At 45.5% G+C, this 19,882-nt stretch overlaps 1 protein-coding gene across 1 annotated transcript in view; it reads left to right on the top strand.

The window, feature by feature from the left end:
* The window catches only part of LOC149361799 (monocarboxylate transporter 12-B-like), a 36,444-nt gene extending 34,235 nt beyond the window's left edge, over positions 1–2,209 (top strand). The window contains exon 5 of the mRNA XM_089572825.1: positions 1,955–2,209. Coding sequence (XP_089428951.1) covers positions 1,955–2,103 — 149 coding nt within the window. The 3' untranslated portion in view covers positions 2,104–2,209. The remainder of the gene's footprint in view (positions 1–1,954) is intronic.
* The last annotated feature ends 17,673 nt before the right edge of the window (positions 2,210–19,882 follow it).

Below are 19,882 nucleotides of genomic sequence, written 5' to 3'. Positions count from 1 at the left end.
ATGGGCCGTTCGAATGCCAAAAAAACGAGCCACTATCACCGGCTTGTGACTGGAGAAGAGAGCTGAAGAAGTAAAAAAAAAAAGAAAGAGAAGAAATGGCAGTGGCTTAGTCCAGCTAGGCCAGGATATACATAGCGAAAGCAGTTTCGTCTACTGTCATTTCGGTAGCGACACCCCGTCGTTGTCGTTGAGCAGCTTGGCGGCGACTCTTCGCGAGACGTTCCTCTCGTTCTTCGGGCATCTCGGCCTCGCGCTTAGCCTTTCTCGCCTCGTTTTCACGCTGTCGGCCGGCCTTGTACCATGCGACGACTTATGGGTAGGAAGAGTCAATTTAAGCAGCCTGTACTGCTGCCGGGATGAGCACGCCCGCTCTCCTTCTTGCGTGGTGCGCGTCTGAGGAGTGAGCGCGTCGATTCCGGCTTATATGGTTGGTTGGTTGGTTGGTTGGTTCGCTTCAAATATAATGGCAAATACCTTCTTACGGGGGATGGCCAAGGCACAGGCGGTGAACTCGTGGAAATAGGAGCATTTCTAGAGGAAAGGGAGTAGTAATTGAGTTTATGCTGACAGATTGGACGACGCAATGAAAGGGGACCTTTTAGCTTATGTCCGGCTTATATCCAAACTGCGAGGTGGCACTCTGCGCATCTGCGCATGCGCAATGCGGCGCAGCGGCTGCGGTGCCACGGTTTCCATGGTAACGGCGCATGCGCATTAGTGGACTTTGGCAGGCACCGCGAAATGCGTTTCTGGTTGCTTAGTGTAGCTTTCGCTACAAAAACGAGCGCCGCAGCCATCTGCACCGACGCGATGACGACGGCTGCGGCTGAACCCATGTGGTCACTTTTAAATAGAGATCGCCTGCTGACGTCATTTGCCACGCCACTAAAGGACAGATGACACATTTGTTTGACCGAGCTTCCAAAGACGCTGAGCCGCTCGCTTGATGGGCGTCGTGTCGCCATTTGGCATGCGCCACATCTCGCGATACTTCTTCAGGTACAGCGCAAGTTCGATGTTATAGCAACACCTATATTCCATCTCTCAAGTCGTTTGCAGCGCTGTGAAGCCTACTGAGATCTCAGCCAATCAGAATGATTGTACAATGAAAAAACGTGTTTCTCACCGCCCCTCACCTTGTGATTGGTGGTTCTATCCCTGGGAAGGAAAGTCACCAGTGTTCAACTGCTGGGCGCAGGGGCTCGGCCGACTCGGCGGACGCCATGTTTACAAACTTCGGCGAACCACCTCCAAGCAAGCTTCCGCACTGCTGAGTTCGCGCGGTCTTTCATTGTTATTTTTACTTGCGAATGAAACGTTCGCTGCACTTTCAAAACACCATCCTGAACTCCATTTTCAGTTTCAGCAATAACTATTTAGAAAATGGTCACATCAGTGCTGAAATGTTTGAGACCGTTTTTATTGTCTTCCTTTCACCCAGATTAGACGAGAGAATTCTACGTTTTACAGTGCTGTAAATAATTTGTGAGACTAAATACAGCGTCTTCGTGTGCCCCGTGATGTACGGCTTGAGTTCTGCTTTCGCCGGATTTGGGATGCTGACTTCGGCTGATACGACGGCCGAGCTCGCGCCATGGCGGAGGAACTTCGCGCCATGCGTTTCGCTGCTACCCGAACAGACTAAGCAGCCATGGCCCGTGAGGAGCGCTCCTGCTGCGTCGTAGCCGTTCTTGTAGAATCCTGATGAAAGCCATCGCCGAGGAGCTCCCTATAATGGCTTTTCGCGGTAAAAAGCCGAATATCGCTACGACAGGTTGTCGAACCTTTTGGTATCTTGGGCCTCTGACAAATCAGTGCTTTTTTTGGCTGAATCCTCCATAGGAAAACCTTCAGGCTTTTTTAATGTAGAAAGTTTCGATTCTAATTGTCGACTTACCCCTTCTCAATCCACTTCCTCCAAGTTTCAATCACAACCTTTGCCTTTTTTATGCAGGAGCTTTTCGCGATGAGACCGGTTCATACGACAACCTGTACCGGCTGTGTGCTGGCGTGGACCTCCTAGCCGCCGCCTTGCTCTCTGCGCAGGCATTGTTTGACGCCAAGAAGAGAAGGTCCGTTGTAAAGATATCTCGTACGAAATAAATGAAAAGTTCTTTGTGTATACATCTAATGGAGCCAAACACGCTGTTGGCCAACTGCGCGCGGAATACTTTCCTTCGTTTTTTACTTGTGTGGATTGTGTGGCTTATTCGTGCCTTGGGATGCTTCTGACATATATGCATCAGTCTGCAGCAGTACACAGAGACCAAGTACGACGGAATACCGCCAGTTCTTCATTTGAATAAAAGTGGAAGAATAGGGTGTCTGGGATTTCGCCCTCCGTTAGTCCGAAGGATATGGAAACCTAATTGAGCACCCTCACTTTCCCTTTGCTCCTCCCCAGAGCTCTCTGAACATAATGGTTGGCAAATGGTTTGAAGTCCACACATTCACCAAGGCCCCTTTGCAAAGAATAGCAGTGCGTGGCACCATCTGTGAGCAGGGAAGGCAGCTAGGGATGGGAATATGGCACATTTGTTTGTACACTATATTACAGTTTTGGACAGCGCTGAGCAGTTCCTCTGAGTGCCGCACGTTGCGTGAGAGTCCTTCAATCTGCGATGTTTCTCGAACACTCTATGCTGCGGTGTGTGCGCGCTTCCTTCGCGCCCAGCCGGCAGAAGAAAAATGTGCGCTGATTTTCGTGACTCACGAGCAGCCCAGTGCGTTTGAGTATACTGCAATGCTGCCTACCGGAGGGCAAGGGAATGTGCCTTTTTTTCAGATTTTAAAACTGCATAACGTCATAACACAGATTGACATCGAAAGTCATTTCCAGTTTTAGGCACCCTAAATACGATGTTTAAGATACTGTGTGCTGATCTGGCATAGTTGATATTGCCTAACATATGTGAAGATGGCGCCTGGTAGCCAGTTACTCTGGAGAAATGGATAGGGGGATTTCAAGTAAGATCAAAGAAAGCGTGGCTCCTCGTAAACTTAAATTTATTTCAATTTTTTATATATTGTTGCTTGATGACTGTAAAAAAGAGGTCTGCCCTAAAAGAGGTTTGACCCTAATTTCTTTCTGAGGGCACGAATTAACAATTGCGAAGTGGTGTAGTTCCGCGCTCACGTGCTCTGCTGTTTTGACCAACGTCGCATTTTTATTTATCCATTTTCTAAACCCCCCGTCGCCGAAGCATTATAGAGGGCATTGGGTTTACATAAATCGTAGAAAACAAACAGCGGGAATTTTAGCGAACAAACACAATACGATAAAAAAATTTACGAGCAGTGAACTAGAAAACAATACAAACATTCGCAAAGCTGGTCATAGCGCGGTGAAAGTAGTTCAAATTTCTTATGAATAAAGTACGAGACCCCACAAACATGAGGAACTAATATCTTGAGAAACAAATAAGAATAAAACGGGCTACTTGCGATGAAAACTTATATCAAATTACGAAACAGAGATGCAGACAGTGACTGGAGAAAAACAAACAAAATCGTTTATTTACACAGTGCCTACGGGAAGGTGGCTAACGTACGTGGCATGATCGAATAAAAAAAGTGTTTGTGTGGCAGTGACTCTGGTGAAATTTGTGTTCAAGATGGACAAGTGACGAACGATACGTTGTCACTGATACAAAATGGCTGACGGGACGAGTTTGTTTATTTCACTTTGCTGCGCGCTTTTTTTCGCTCAAGTGTACTTCACTGTTCCTGTCTTGAAGCGTGCAGCTGCTAACAGTGACATCGCTCTCAGTGATTCCTCGTCGCCCGTGTGAATGCGTCAGTCCGTATCAGAAGATATGCTACCCCCTGACACCATCTCTCAGTTTCCGGGGGAAGGGGGGGGGGCGGGGGTCGAACCATCCAGCTCCCTCGCAATCGGCGCCTGTGCTGCTTATTAGTGCTGCGGTTAAGCGATGCGCAACTGGCCTGCGATGGCAGGTGGTTCCCAACGGTGTTCTTTGTGCGACCAAGGTTGCTCTTCCGGAGCGACCAGTCATTCATTTAACTGCAACCTGCCACGGTTGGTGGTTGGCGCCGCAAAGTCACGTGACCCAGTAGGCCTCACCTGCCTTCCAGGTTGCTCTCTGGGGACTGCCTTCCAGATCCATGTCCGTGATTTTTAGCTCACAACGATGACCCTGACAACGCCGACCCTGACAACGCCGACACCGGATTTTCTTCTTGTGTTGTTTTGTGTGTTGTGTCGTGTTTTATGGCACATAGGCGACTAAGCCCATCATGCGCCAAACGCAAGGTATAGAAAATTGTCTTCTGCAGAATTTTATATAAAAAAACAAAAGGGGAGTGTAAAGGACCTAAATGTTATTTCATACCACCTAATTAAGGTAAAGGGCAGAAAAATTTTCTAGGTGGCTAATGGTAAAAGCTTTAAAAAAGGTCAGGTAACCTCAGAGGCTATCTTCTGCAGGGCAAGGATGTCGAGGACCCCAACCAATGAAATAGCCACCTCAGCTTTCTTCTCAGGAATGAGAAAGTGGCTGAAGTTTATCAAAGAAAAGTGAGGCATTCACAGTTTATTAAGACAACCGCCCTCTCGTAAAATGTTAAAAACATGAGAAATGTAAACAATTGCATTATCGCTAAAGAGTAGAGCTCGGTGAAATAGAATGTATTGTTTATAAAATTGACTAAAATACTTCTTTCTTAGTTTTTCTAGGTTTCAACATACAAATAAGAGATGGTTCAGTGTGAGCTCGTCTCCGCATCTTTCACAAACAGGTTTGTCTTCTTTTGCAACTAAGTAGCTGTGTGTCAGGTGTGTGGGTCCTATGCGAAGGCGACATAAGATTAATTCAGTGAAACGTTCCTAGTGCCTGCATGACTTTCATTCCCCCAAGATGGGAATTATGAAGTGTAGTTTTTTGTTCAGTTCGTTAGACCACTCCTTCTGCCATTTGTTCTTTAATTTGTTAGGTATCATCTTCATGCAGTCTTTAAAAGGTATGTTCCCAATTTTTATTTCGCCATTTTGAGCTCATACTGCTGTTGAGTCTGCTCTCTCGTTACCCTCTATGCCGACGTGGCTCGGGACCCAGCAGAACCTTATCATATGTCCTTGTGTTGTGACTTTTTCTATATTATGTATTATGCTGCCTAGTAAGGGTTCAACTGCATTTCTTGACTGCAGCGCTGTGAGTAGGCTCAGAGAGTCGGTGTATATTATACTGTTTTCTATGTTCTCATCTGCTATTTTCTCCACAGCCATACACACTGCATAACATTCGGCAGTAAAAACTGATACATAACTTGGCAATCTTACTATTTTTCCCATTTGTCCTGTACTACGGCACTTCCAACGTACATCGCTGTTTTCGAGCCGTCCGTGTAAATCTCTATGTAGCTTGAATATTTCTCTTTCAAAGCCAAGTATTCTAATAGTAGATGTTCATGTGGTGTTTGTTTCTTACGAAAATTTGTTAGCGTGAGGTCGCGCGCAGCAGGAAGGCAGTACCATGGTGGCAATGGATCGTGTCTCGAGGCAATTTTAGGTAGATCATCTAGTATTGCCATTTCGTGACATGCATCTTAAAAGCTGAATAACAAAGGTCTGATTGATTGTAGTTTATTACTGAACAGTCTTCTAGATGTACACTTGGTAACTATGGGGTAACAAAGGTGTTTTGATAGGGATCTTATTTTCAGTACATATGCACAGGTAGGCATTGCTCTTCTGTTTTCAAGAGATGGTTCATTTGTTTCTACATATAGACTGTTTATGGGGGATGTTTTGTATGAAATAGTTGATAGACGGAGACATAGGTTTTGTACAGGATCTAGTTTTTTGAGGTATTATGGCCTCGGAGACCCATCCACAATGCATCCATAGTCCAAAGTGGACCGTACTACGGAGCGGTAGGTCTGTATAAGGCGTAACCTATCAGACCACCAGTGTTTCCGTGAGAGTACCTTCAGTATATTTAGAGATCGGGAAACTTTCTTTTTGGGGGTGTTTATGTGGTGTAGGAATATGAGCTTTTTGGCAGAAGTTATGCCTAGGAATTTATGCTATTGTTTCACTTGTAGAACAATCTCATTCAAATGCACAGTGGGATGAATCTGCACGCCTCGTTTCAGTGAGAAAAGGATGGCAACTGTTTTTTCGCGGAGAGAGCTGAAATCAATTTTCGTCTGCCCAAGTTGCTAGTTGGTTCAGTGTAAGCTGTATCTGTCTTTCGCATGTCGATAACCTGGAGGATGTGCATGAAATTTCCAGGTCGTCAGCATATACGGAGTGCATGGCAGACTTTGAGATTATTTGCGGTATTGAGTTCATTTTTCGAATAAAGAGTGTGGTAATGATAATACACCCGTGCGCTACGCCATTTTATTGGATGAATTTTTTTGAAAGCGTGCAACCTAGACGCACACGAAATGAATGGTCAGAAAGAAAGCCTTTTAAACAGTTCAGCATCCTGCCACGGATACCTAGATCTGCGAGGTCGCGAAGAGTCCCAAACCTCCAGGTAGTATCATAAGCCTTTCCCAAGTCAAAAAATACTGCCAGACAGTGTTGTGTGTGTATGAATGCTTCACGGACAGTATATTCAAGACGGACGAGATGGTCATTTGTACAGCATGCTTCTTTAAATCCACATTGATGGATATCAAGAAGTTGGCGCGATTCAAGGATCAGCATTAAACTAATATTTAACACACTTTCAAAACATTTAGCAAGACAACTCCTAAGTGATATTGGCCTTTAACTAATAGCCGGAGTTGGTGGCTTCCCAGGTTTGAGGAATGGCGCAACCACGGCCTTTTTGCACGCCTCTGGCGTTTTTCCAGACTGCAATATTTTTTTAAAGAATTTCAGAAGAGCTTCTACAGCACCTTCAGAGAGGTGAGCAGGCATTTCATAATGGATTTCATCTGGGCCTGGCGCTGCCTTTTTGCCGGCTGAGAGTTATCTATGGATTTCCTTTAGTGTAATTAAAGTATTGTAATGTTCATTTGTGCCGCCTCTTATCGGTAGTCTTTGTTTTTCGGCTGCATTTTTATATTTTAAGATGTGTGTAATGTGAGGAACTGGAAATTGTACAGTAATGTTCTTCTAGTATGTCTGCCTGTTCCTCAATACTTGTTTGTGTATCCGGAGCTGTTAAATAAGGAATTGTGAACGAAGAAAAGCCTCCATTAGGTTTGCGGACTTGTTTCCACATTTATTTCGATGTAACTGAACTCTTTATAGATGATAAGTAGTTTCTCCAAGATGATTTTTCAGCATTGCGATGGATGTACCGTGCTTTTGCTCTCGCCTTTTTAATATTTATGAGGTTGTCGTGTTTGGGGTATCTACGGAAAGTTCCCCAGGTTCTGCAATCTTGGTTATACCAAACCTTGTGGTTTTCGCGCACTACTGCTGACGACTGCAGAATAGCTAGACGTGCAGCCACAATGATGCATGTAAAAATTTCATTTAGTTCGTAAACGCTAAGATTATCACAAAATATTTTCTGCATGCAGACAGGCCTTTTCTTGAAATAGTGGCCAGTCCGCTAAGTGTATCTTCCAACGGCGTGGTTTAGTTGGAATGATCGGTGGTGGTAATGAAAAGTTAATTAATACTGGAAAGTGATCACTTCCGTACGGATCATTAAGAACATCCCACTTAAAATCGGTAAAAATGGATGGAGAGCTAAAAGACAAGTCTTGCAACTCATCTTTCCTGAGGATGGGGTGCAATATGTGGGTTTGCCCGTATTGAAGAGAAAAAAAATTGTTGCATAGAATAAAATATTCTAAAACGTCCTCAGTGTCTGTCTGTTCACTACCCGAAAACAGCTGCCAGATATGGCTCTGGTAACTGATTGAAAGGTGCTTCTAGGTCATGGAGTGTTACTGTGAGGTCTGGTTGAAGATACACTGTGCATATGGTAATTGTTTTAAAGCTAATGACGGTGACTGTAACGGCTTCGTAATTGGTCTGGAGCTTTGTTTCATGGGTTGCAACAGCGGTCTAAACTACAACAGCAACGCCTCCAGAGAGCCTGTTTGCCTGTTCATGGTCATGGCGAAAGAGTTTACAATTTTTAAAAACTTTTTATGAGAATGTACCAAGTTGGTCTCCTGCAGACACAGTGCTACAGGAGATATAGAATTTAAGGGATCTGTTGCATCACTACAGTTATTTAGGATTCCACGGAAGTTCCAGTGCATAACGAACACCATGATGATTTCGGAAGGCAATGTACTGAGACCTTAGGTCCCTCCTTGTTGAGGGGCTATTATTACGCTTTTTTTCTTTCTTGGGATCAAGAAAGCTCCGTCTCTGCAGCGGCGGAGGCGAGCTCTGACTTGTGTCCGTCGCCTCAGTGGAGGCGGTGGAGTTCCGCGGACAACCCGCGGGCAGAGGGGTTGCGGGCTTTTCCCGAAAGGGGGAAGCCTTGCGGGCTGCAGACTTGGTCCGGCGCGCCCTTTTTCGGGGGTGGCATAGCAGCTCTCGCTGAATCTGCCGGTGGAGCGGATGGCCCTGCCTCAGCATCACTATGTGTGAGCTGGGCAGGTGCCTGTGACCAGTGTGGTGCGCCGTGTCCGTGCACCACATCGGCGAAGTTTGTGTAAGGTGTGAAGGAGAAGGTGCCTTGTGACATTGCATAACGCCTCCTTGCCTCTTTAAATGTGATAATCTCTTTTGTCTTTGTTGTAATTATTTATTTTTTTTTCTTTTCCAGCCAAGACAAGATCTTGAATAAGTGGCGTGGTCGCCTTCGCAGTTTGCACAGCGTGGCGTGGCATCACAGTCGTCTGATTGGTGGTCATTTGAGGCACATTTAGCACAGGTGTTACGGCCGCGGCAGCTTTGTGACCCGTGGCCGAACTTCTGGCATTTGAAACATCGTCTAGGGTTGGGAATATACGGCGAACTGAGATTTTCGCATAGCCTACCTCGATTGACTGGGGTAGAATGCAGGAGGCAAATATCAAGACTGGGTGTTTTTTCGGGATTTCTTTGTTGTCTTTGCGGATTGTAATTATATGGACGCAAGTTACATTTTGAGGAGGTAGTCCTTAAAGCATTACTTCTTCTGTTAGGTGAAGAAATTCATTGTCTGAGATGACACACGTACTGTGTTTAATGATCTTTGGTGTGACAGAAACAGGAATATTGCGAAAACTTCCAATGTTTGCAAGCTTTGAAATCTGAGTTATGTCGAGCAGTTCGAGCAGAAGCTCACCACTAGCCAATTTTGTGATTTTCTGCTTAGGGCCCAAGTAATCGGTAAGAACTCTTGAAATAAAGAACGGGGATATTTGTCTAGCTGGCTTCTCTGTTTCTTTACTGTGCACGATGTCGTACTTCGAAAAAGTTGTCTTCTTTTTGCTGAAGAACTGAGATGTGACATCGGTCCCCCCTTTTCAGAGAGCGATGATTTGAAAGCAGTGAGGAAGCCATAAAAAAGTATGTTCTTCGGCCTTGGTGCCAGCCACCCACCATGAAGTCCAACAAGGGGACGGGACAGGAACTTGAAAAGCAATCCCTGCCCACGCCAGCTGTCCACCACTGCTATAACCAAATACGACGAAACCCAGGGTACTTCGCCACACAAGGTTAACCCTAGCCGCCTATGAAAAGTGAAAAAAAAAAATACGAGAAAAGCGGAGGAGACAGGGTAGTTGTGAGAAAGAGATAGGAAAGGGAAGCATAGAGGGGATGATAGGAAAGGGACTGCCGATTTCCCAAAGTCGGGTCAAGCCAGAGGTACCGTCTACAGGAAGCTGGGGCCAAAGTGGTGTTTTGCCTCCGCCGAGGGGCCTTAGGGGCCCAAACTCTCGGCATCGGCTCAACCAGCAGGATCCCCTTTTCCCCCGGACACGCCAATGCCACGCACGGCTAAGCGCGGGTGCTTGGGTTCGTGATGGCGCACTGCTTATCGTCTTCGCCCTGCGGGGATGTCCCTGCGGATTCTCAATAACCCGTGGTGTCGCAGCTCACCAACGTCTGCATGAATCAGACGCCCCTGCGGGGAAGAGTTTCTTCTTAATAGGGCCTTTAAAGGGCCCCTGCCCACCTCATAATCCCAAACACTCTCTACCTCACTTTGAGCGAGCCTCCTCTCCTTTCATTCCCTCCTCGAAATTTTTCTCTCCCGCTCCTCGTCGAGTAGGCTCGGCAAGGCAAAATCCCCCCTTCCTTCTCCGGTGTAAGCCGGAGGCGTGGTGTCTGTGGAGTGCGTCACAGGGCGACGTCATGGCCCCGCCTTCAATAGAATTCTTTTCTTGGTTTTTGCATTTTCTCCGCACACTGAACGATCGAGAGGCGCGATCGGCTCGACCACCTAGACTTGTTAGCGAGCGCATCCTTTCATACATCTGTTTGTCATTCCCAGTTAACGAGCCACCTTTTCATTTTCTTTTAGGCCTCCCCACCGTTTTACGAGCGGAGGGGCGGAAGTCGGTTGTGTTCGAAACACACGGCGAAGCGCGGACCCGGCAACCGCCCGTTTGCTTTTCTCCATGCGTGTTTGTGTTCTGTGTGTTTGTGTCTTTTCTCCGCTCCAAAGCATATGTCATTCATTGGAGTCAAGGCGTACGCAAGATGCACGAAAGATAAGCGGTGTGTGTGCGGAGCGGTCAAGTGGGCGAGCGAGGGAAAGGCTCTGCTGCACTAGTAATTAAAACCTTGTTTTGGAGGGCTTGCATAGAAGAAAAAAATCTGAGAAGGGAGCGCGTACGCAGAGCGTCTCGTGAGGTGATCACGAGATCAGTTTTACTATTTTACTCAGTTTTACTATTTTTTTACTTTTTATGGCTAGGGTTCAAGGCTGTCGCCGCACGCTCCCTCCGCAGTTTTTTTTTTTTGTTCCTTCATGCGGGTTTGTAGGCATGAGCCAGAACAGAAGGCGCTGCGGAAAGCCTTGTGCAGACGACGCGACGCCAAGGCTACGCCCAACCTTCTCCCGTCAGTCAGAACGATGCACCAATGGAGTGCCTTTAGCGAAAGTAGCCCCCCTTGACGTCAGCGGGGTTCAGAGTAGTGGGCCGGGCCCCTTTTTGTTGAAGGAAAGAACGAGCGGGCTTTGATTTGAATTTTCGCAGCTTTTCGGGGCGCGCATGGCTCTAGTATTTTGCAGAGGTTATCTTCGATGCCTCATCTATGCAGTAGGCTTGTTTTTCAAAAATGTCCGGACCCTGGGCAGTGGCCCTTTAATGCTATCTCGTTGAAGTGACCGCCTTAGCCATTGTAAAGGAAAACGTCGGATACACCAGTGCTGTACACGTGCATATGGGACCTGCACTGGCATGTGCAACATTGGGTAAATAGGTCAGTAAGCCGGGGTTACGAACTTATCTACGCAGAAGTGACTCACACGGCAGGGAGCGATAGCCAGAAGAAGAACCCTGATAATATGAAAAAGGAGGTCAGTGCCAGAGTCTGGAGGGGCGCAGCAGAAAACCAAAGTCCTAGAGATGTCAGCAAGGAGGAGGAGGAAAGCCGGAGAGAAGGAAAGGTAAACTGATGCTTATCACTGATAACTGCAACACAACGAGGTTGGCCGGAAACGTAGTGTAGCGGGGAAAGGGAAGTGGGCGAGCATTTTCCCGGGAAGGACAATAAACGCGGTGCCACAAAAAAACAAAAAGCAAATACATAAATTGAATTCAGCCCCAGGATGAGGTGCATAAACATGCCAGCCAGTAGGAGAAGAGCGAAATAACTGAACTAGGCAACAGCCGGTTCGAAAATTGGCCTGAGCCGACCGCTGCGGTGGCTCCTTTGCGCTGGCGCTTCCTGCTCTAGGTAAGCGCAGCACTCCTTGCACGAAGGTTCGCCCTCTACGCACTTTCACTGGCGGCAGTCTATCTTCCGCACGCTCTTCGCCGCCCGCCCTTCCTCCGTCTGGCTACTCCGCCCATCGGCTTCTCGCTCGGCCAGCAGTACAACTGGGGCTTGACGGCGGGGAGCATCGACAGCAAAGCATGATGAATGCCTCTTTAATTTATGTTGCATCGGCTTTCAGCTGGGCAAATCTCTCCTTTTTCTGGGACGCTTTTCCTTTCATTTATCTTGAAATTACTAATAAAATCCTAATAAAATGGCAGCTCTGCGCCGTCGGAGTGTGCTTTGCTTTTGGTTTGCTGCAAATGCGAAAGCATCGTATGCCAGATGACGCCACGTGCTATCGCAGGAAAATGAAATTTCTTCCGAAGGCGCGATGAATTGAGTCCAGGGCTTTCAAACAGCGGTGCGAGCACGCAACCCATAGCCACAAAACCACGTTACTTCTTGGCGAAAACAAAGTGAACCTAGTGTGGCCATTGTCTTAGGACTGCACGCTAATGAGTAGATGTGTCATTAGAAAGAAAAAGCAAAGGGAACAAAAGAAACAATGCTTCAAATGACATCAAAAGTCTTATGTGCCCACCGTAAGTTTTGTGTTTCCAGGGCCAACAACAGAAGCAAAATTGGCTGAGCTCCCTAACGCCGAACACTTCGTTTCGGAGCTGCAGCCGCTCAGTAAGAGCGGTCGCGGCCTTGAGTGCACGGCCTGCACAGCGGTCGGGTGGCATCGCGCGCGTGGAAGTTTCCACAGCCGAGTAGCTTGACATTTCGATCTTTCTATTTCTCTTTCCGCAACAGCGTTCCTTCATTTCCTCCCCGTTCTTTTCTTCTGTTTCACTCGACCGCCTATCTATCTTGGTTTCCTGTTGCTCTTTTCTTCTTTCCCTGGCAGGTTTTATCTGCTATTTCAATGCCTCTGCCAGTAACACCATTTCCTCTATTTTCTACGCCTACTTCCTGCCTTCTTTCACCCGTGGCGGCCCCTCCATTCCTTATAAGATCTTCATCTTCCGGCTGCTCCGATCGATGGGGATTATCCAGCGACTACTCGAGGAGGGCTGCGAATAACGGCTCACGCTCTAAAGCATTAGAGTATTTAATAGCAGAGGAAATAGGTGTACCTCAAGGATCTAGAAAACAAGCCATTTATCCATGTTTGTGTCTGGGTCCTGCGCAACCGAGCAGCAAGGGAGAAGAAACGGAAGCGGGGTGCGGTCGGTATACTGATGCATCAAGAAAAAGATGGGCAGAGAATAAAAGCAACTTGCACAGAAAATGTCTGGGTACAAGGAATAATTGCAGACAAATGATCATATGTAGGCGTATTCTATTTATGGACTAGCTACTGCTGTAGAGAAGAAAACGAGCATTCAATAAAATCTCTCAATGATGATATCAAGCAGTTGGGAGACGGTGGCGAGATTATTCTATTGCTGGATATGAACGACCATATCGAGGATCTTAATCGATATGCACAGAGTAACGGGGAGGTAATGCTAGAACTCTTCGAAGAGCAAAGCAGTTGTTGCAAACAGAGAACCTAAATGTTAAGGACCCACAATTGTAAAGAGTGAATTAAGGTGAGTTAAGGTAGAGTAATTGTGAATAAAGATGATTGAAAGATGAATTAGGGTGAATAATGAGATTAAAATGTAATGAATTGTACATTAAGGTGAATTAAAGGCAATTAAGCGAATAATTGCGAATTAATTTGAATTAAAGAGAATTGAAAGGGGGAAAATATGAATGAAATTGGTAATTAAGGAACCAAATAGAAACAAAAAGCATCTTGAAATGAGGAGGTGTCGTTGCTTTCGCGTTACCCAAATGCGGGTTACCGCAGTGATCTCGAATTTTTCTACTGCGGGATATGAACGACCACGCAGAGCATCTGGATCCGTACGCAGATAGTAACGGGGAGATAATGCTGGAACACTGCGAAGAACAAAGTATATAGAGAACCTAACTGCTAAGGACGCATCACATGGCAATTGTGGAACAGGCATTCGACCATTAAGTACTGCCTAGTGTCACAGGGAATGTACAGGAAGCTCAATCAAAAGAATGTAGACAAACAGGGAAGCACAGTTTGGGAACAAATCTCAAACATACGGGCCTGCTGATGGGACATTTGCTCAAAAGAAATATGCAAGAAACAAAATTCAACTTAGATTAAATGGCGAGCAACTAGGGCTAATATCAGCAGGCGTTCTGGAACAAGTAGAGGAGTGCCCCATGAAAAGTGGGTCTATAATTAGTTGGAACGACTCATCCGTGTGAAAACATAGCTGGTAAAAGTGGCAAACCACTCCGAAAAAAAAGCACGAAAGCTGGTGGAATAGGGAAATAGAGTAACGCTTTAAAAAATTGGCTATGGTTGAGCTCTGGTTAAACCTGGAGTGACGCGATAGGTGTAGCTGGTCGAGCGGAACTCGTTCAGTCGAATATCAATCAGTCTGTCGCCGCTCCGTTTCACAGGGCGATCCTTCATCTTCGTCCCTGGACGTGGATTCACTCTCTCTCCCCCAAGTGGTAACGTAACGTAGGCAGGCGTCTCGCACACCAGCTGCGTGCTCTGACGTCACTCCGCGCAAGCGCACAACTGACGAGGCGGGCGGCGTCTGCTCCGCCGACGGCGCTGCGGCGAGACGCGCGGCGCGCACACTAGCTGCGGGATATGACGTCACTGCGTGCATGCGCACAGCTGGCGGAGCGGTGATGCTATGGCCCAGCGCGCAGCCCAGCTGACCTCGCGAAGCGGCTGGCGTAGTGTAGCTATCGCTACAAAAACTGAATAATGAAATTGAGTGGGCGAGTTGGTTTTCCATCTTGACAGTGAAAGCGCTCAAAAGGACAAGGACGACAGAAAAGGAGACATACAAAAACGCTAAGCTACAAAAACGACGGATAACTTCATAAGAACATAGAGACGCAAAGAAGCCGCAGCTTTCACAGAATGAAATAGACTTAAAGTCGGATTAATATCCACAAAAGAAGTTGGAAGTGCAGGCTAAGATAAAGCGTTCACTTAGAACTCGACGGCTGAGTTTCGCGATGGAATTAAATGGGCTTACGAAATTCTGGACCCATATAAGGAGTCTGGATACAAAAAGTAAAAGAAAACAGCAAATGTTTCAAGTTGCTGATAGAAACTGTTTATAGGGAGATAACGCAGTGAATTACAGGACAAAAAATACAACTGAGTCATTCAGGCGTAGTTGATGTTCCCTCTGTGGATCTTGTAGAGGGAAATTGGGTTGATGATAATGATTGCCGAAGGATGCTTGACGTCTTGCAGATTCGAATTGCTCAATCACATTGCAAGAGGACACTTCTGGAGAGGTTAACTTTTTATAACAATTAAAAGCACAAAGGAAGATACAAGCAAGTAGAAAACATATTTACACTTGACTGACTCGACATGACGAAACGAGGCCTCGGTCCTGCCGAAACAGCTGGTTTTAAAACCTATGTCCCCGCCCTCGATGGGGAGAATAACCAATCAGGTAACTGCACAAACCTCTACCCAATAAATTATTCATGAAAGGAAAACGTCATCAATCGGCAATTTGGAAAGGACAACCCAACCAATCAATGATTAGGGAAAGAAGGTTACTCATCGCGACAAACACTGTACACATATGTACACTTTGTACCATCACAATTTTGGAGAGTTATGCTTTGATGCTGCGAGCATCGCGAACACTCTCACTTTCCCAACGTCCAATTGACCCAAGTTCAAGGAAAGTCACTTCAACGCATCTGTTCAGCATCGTCCCTCTTCGTGCGTGCAGGTAGCGTGGAAATATCCTGTTGACGGCGCTTCAAGTTCTCAACGCACGCCACTGCAAACATGGGACAAAAGCCACGCACTGTGACGCGGCTCCGACTCGCCGCAAGCGCATGCACGACAGGATGCGACCTTATGAATCCGTCCATGGGGGAGGAAGTTTGACCTTTCCCGTAATCCTCCGCTATCCAGCGCCCTTTATCCCACTTGGTAGTGAGTGTGACTGACCCCCTTCTCTGCACTTGTGCGGAGGGCACATGACAAAGAACGTAATGAGGGTTCCACTGACGCGAACCGGATGTGGCAAACAAAGTACAGCACCGCGAACTTCACTGGCGTGGCGATAATGTAATCTGCTTGAGTGGAGACGCAGCTCCTGACAGCATAAAGGAAAGTTGTTTAGAATTGCGCAATCTGAACTTGCAAAATGCGGAGGCAAATATTTATAAAAGCACGGCGGCAGGGATAGAGGACACTGCAATGAAGCTAATTGATGAACTTAGTCCTAAAAGCGCAGAAACACTGTTAGAGGCACTGGAGAGTGTCATTTATAATGAGCAAATTCCTATTGCTGGCGATAGAGTGGAATGAAATTCAACTATTAAGGACAACGGGACAAGACCAACATAAACGCCGACGAATTGACTGCGATAAAGTCGTTTACATACAGGCTGGCATTGAAGGCTGTCAAGTTAGAGATGCATACGTGGGTAGAAAATAATGAGGTACCGGGAGAACTTCCGAGCGGGTTAAGAAGCGGTATGCGCTTAGATGATAGTTAATTCGTTCTAGTCCAATGTATAGAAATAGCTGGGCGAAGAAGAGATATTTATCCTGTAGGTCATGAGTGGCATAGTTGACCATGTAAATATTGACGTCCGGTGGAACATGCTCGTAGATGAAGATATTGGTCTAAATGTAATATAGTTTTTAAATGAAATATACGGAGATAATAAAGTTGAAAGTGCACAGGAAGGTATGAGGTGCACAAAGGATTAAGGCATTGTTCTTCATAATCAACACTGCTGTTCACGATTCATACAATAAATATGAAAATATGGTTATAAAAAGTAATCTAGGTTATTAGAGTAGAGTAGTGGCTTCCCGGTTTAATGTATGCTGACGATACTGTAAAATTCGCAGATAGGCAAGATAATTTAAACACTCTTGTTAATATTTGCGAAGGCGAAGCAGCTGCTCTATGCTTTACGCTTAGTGAAATTAAATCAAGTTTGCTGATATTGAACGCTACCTCACATTAGGCGTTTGCAATACAAGGCCATGGGACTTTCAGGTTGGGAGAATACAAATGTCCCAAGTTATGGGTGCATGAAGAACAGATACTCATGAAAAAAATTCCCAAAGGCTACAAGGGCTAACTGCCGAAGAGATGCAGCTATAATGAAGTACAGGGCATTATGGGGGTTCAACAGTTCTGCCAGGAATTCGTGACAAGTGATTTGAGCTCTCTTGGCTTTCGCCACGTGGTGTCTAACTTGGATGGTCAAAAATAGCTCACTGACATCATCAGTGACGTAAGAAAGAGAGGGACTGAGTCTCTTCAGAACAAACCATAACAGGCCGCTAGGCTCTGCGGCAATGGCTGGAAGCTATCCCGAGTACCTGGCAATGGTTTTAGTACTAAGAGGCATTTGGAAAGGGGCTTTGGGCGCTGGGCTCCGTAGGAAGCGCGGGAAGTGCAAAGTTATTGAAGGTGTAAGAAAATTGGACAATAACAGTTGGGCAGCTAAGATATTTACATACTAGGACAGAGAATGTGGTTGGCTCAGCGAGGCGGAAAAAATCTTGAAATCTAAGGAGTATGTATAAAAGGAACCAGGAGGGAGACAAAAATAGCTTGTAATGCTGGTTCAAACACGGGCAGAGTAAGAGCTGGGTTAATTCAATGAAGAGAAGCAGACTCCCAAGCTGGTGTAGAAAATGTAATAGGCAAACCGAAGAGGAACCGCTTATGATAGTTCAACAGGCAGCCCCGTATATGTTTGAGCTAGGTCGGGGTGTCTTAGAATGCGAAGGAACATAAATAGCCGAAACTCGTGACAGGGTTTAAACGAGGAACATCAATTAGGAGTAATTCTAGTGAAGAACCTTGCAGCACTTCATATATTCTTACAGTGATATTGCAAAAATATGGTAGAATTTCGGCTGCTTTCATGACAACTTTTAAATCAATTTTCAGCAAGAATTTCTAGGACATTGGAATCATAAAATTTCAAGCATATGCAACATTAGGTCTTTGTGGCTAGGACCATGACTAAGTGCTTTTCGAACGCAAATAGAAGCCAATACAATCTTAAAAAATTTTTACGTGCATAAAATAGAAATGTTCTCAAGTTCTCGAGCAGAGTAATGGATTTTGTCCTATTGGGAATCCACATTGTGTTAAGGAGAACAGCTAGCGGTTATTGCAAACACCGGTGATTACTTTTTATAGATACTTCTGCAAGCGTGCGAATGTGCGCCGTGCTGTCAATATTTATCGGGTGAAAATTTTGCATGCTAAATCTTTCTTGCACATAAAAGGATGCTACTACCTTCCTTTAGCGGATCTTGCGTGACACCCACAAAAAGTTCGCTCTGAATAGCCACTATATTTACTTTCTGACTTCCTAGGTATATAAATATATATCTGCCACATGTAGCTTTAAATACCATATCATCATGTATCCGCATGCAGCAGGATTATGTAGAGTGTCTACCTCAGGGCACAGGATCATCGACCATGCGACTTCAGGGGACAGCCACACCACCTATTTTCACGGACTATTATCTTTTCTTGCTCCAAGTTCTTTTATTCATTTATTTATTCAAGGCACCTACAGCGCCTTGAGAGACATTATTGTAGGAGGGGGGGAGGTACTTTAACAGTAAAATTCAATACAGCACAAGATAACAAAACAGAAAGAAAAGTTACAGAAGAATGTTAAGAACTTCCAAAAAGATAAAAGCATTCTGATTGCACCCGAGACGCAGAACCAACACTGATAACAGCATAATCTGAATGTTGCATGGTCAATTGCGGCCTGGAAATTCTTGCTCTCAAACACTTCATTAGGCAGCAGGTTCCAGTCACTTATTGTATTGGGAAAAAATGAATGTTTAAATGTATTAATCGGGCAGTTATACCCTCTAATTTTCATGGTATTCTCCCTTCTATTCGAAACGTAGTGAGGTTGCCTTAAATAGAGGCTTTTAATAATTCCTGTTTTATTATTGTAAATGTCGTACAAAAACTTTACTCTAAAAACTTTTCTTCGGTGGGATAGTACCTTCCAACCAAGAGCTTCGCGAAGTTCAGAACTTCTAACCTTAAAGTTGTAATTCCCAGTTACGAACCTTGCTGCCCGCTTCTGAACTCGTTCTAGCTTGTCTTTTAAAATATTTGTGAAAAGGTCCCAACATACGCATTCATATTCGAGAATTGGCCTGGCATTCGCAAAGTACAATGTTTCTTTTAGGCGTGGAGTTGTATGTTTAAAGTTTCTTTTAAAAAGGTTGAGAACGCGGGATGCTTTGGCAGTTATCGCATCGACGTGTGCGGTCCGATCCAACTTCGCTGTAAATGTGATACCGAGATACTTTACTCTTTCCTTGTCTGTACAACAGATTGATTTAGATTATAGTTGCCCCATATCTTCTTTTTTGTTTGTGAACTGCATGAGGTAACATTTACTGGTGTTGAGAGTCAACTTCCATTTCTCACACCACGCACATACCTTGTCAAGGTCAGACTGCAACAGAATGGTATCATTTGCGCACGTGACAGAACGGTAAACAACACAGTCATCGGCGTACAGCCTAACACGGGAGCACAGTTCACTCGGCAAATCATTTACAAAAACATGAAATAACAAAGGCCCAAGTACCGAGCCTTGCGGCACACCCGATGAAACCTGAACAGACTGCGAAGTGACACCGTTTATAAGTACCCGCTGTTGCCGTGCATACAAATAATCTTGAATCCATCCAAGAAGTCTAGAAGGTATACCAAAATATGATATATTTGTTAAGAGCAGAGAATGCGAAACTACGTCAAAAGCCTTGCGGAAATCAAGAAAAACTGCGTCTATTTGAACACCCCTATCTATACCTTCCGCGACATCATGGATGAACTCAGTGAGCTGAGTTGTACACGATAGGCCCGAACTGAAACCATGTTGAGCGGTAGTGAAGAAATCATTACCATTAAGGTGCTTCATAAGACCACAATATATTATATGCTCCAGTGTTTTACAAGAAACAGAGGTTTT

This window comes from Amblyomma mixtum, chromosome 2 (genome assembly GCF_055824585.1).
Source record: "Amblyomma mixtum isolate Tamu chromosome 2, ASM5582458v1, whole genome shotgun sequence".
Taxonomy (NCBI): Eukaryota; Metazoa; Arthropoda; class Arachnida; order Ixodida; family Ixodidae; genus Amblyomma; species Amblyomma mixtum.
This window is presented reverse-complemented; position numbering and strand designations above follow the sequence as displayed.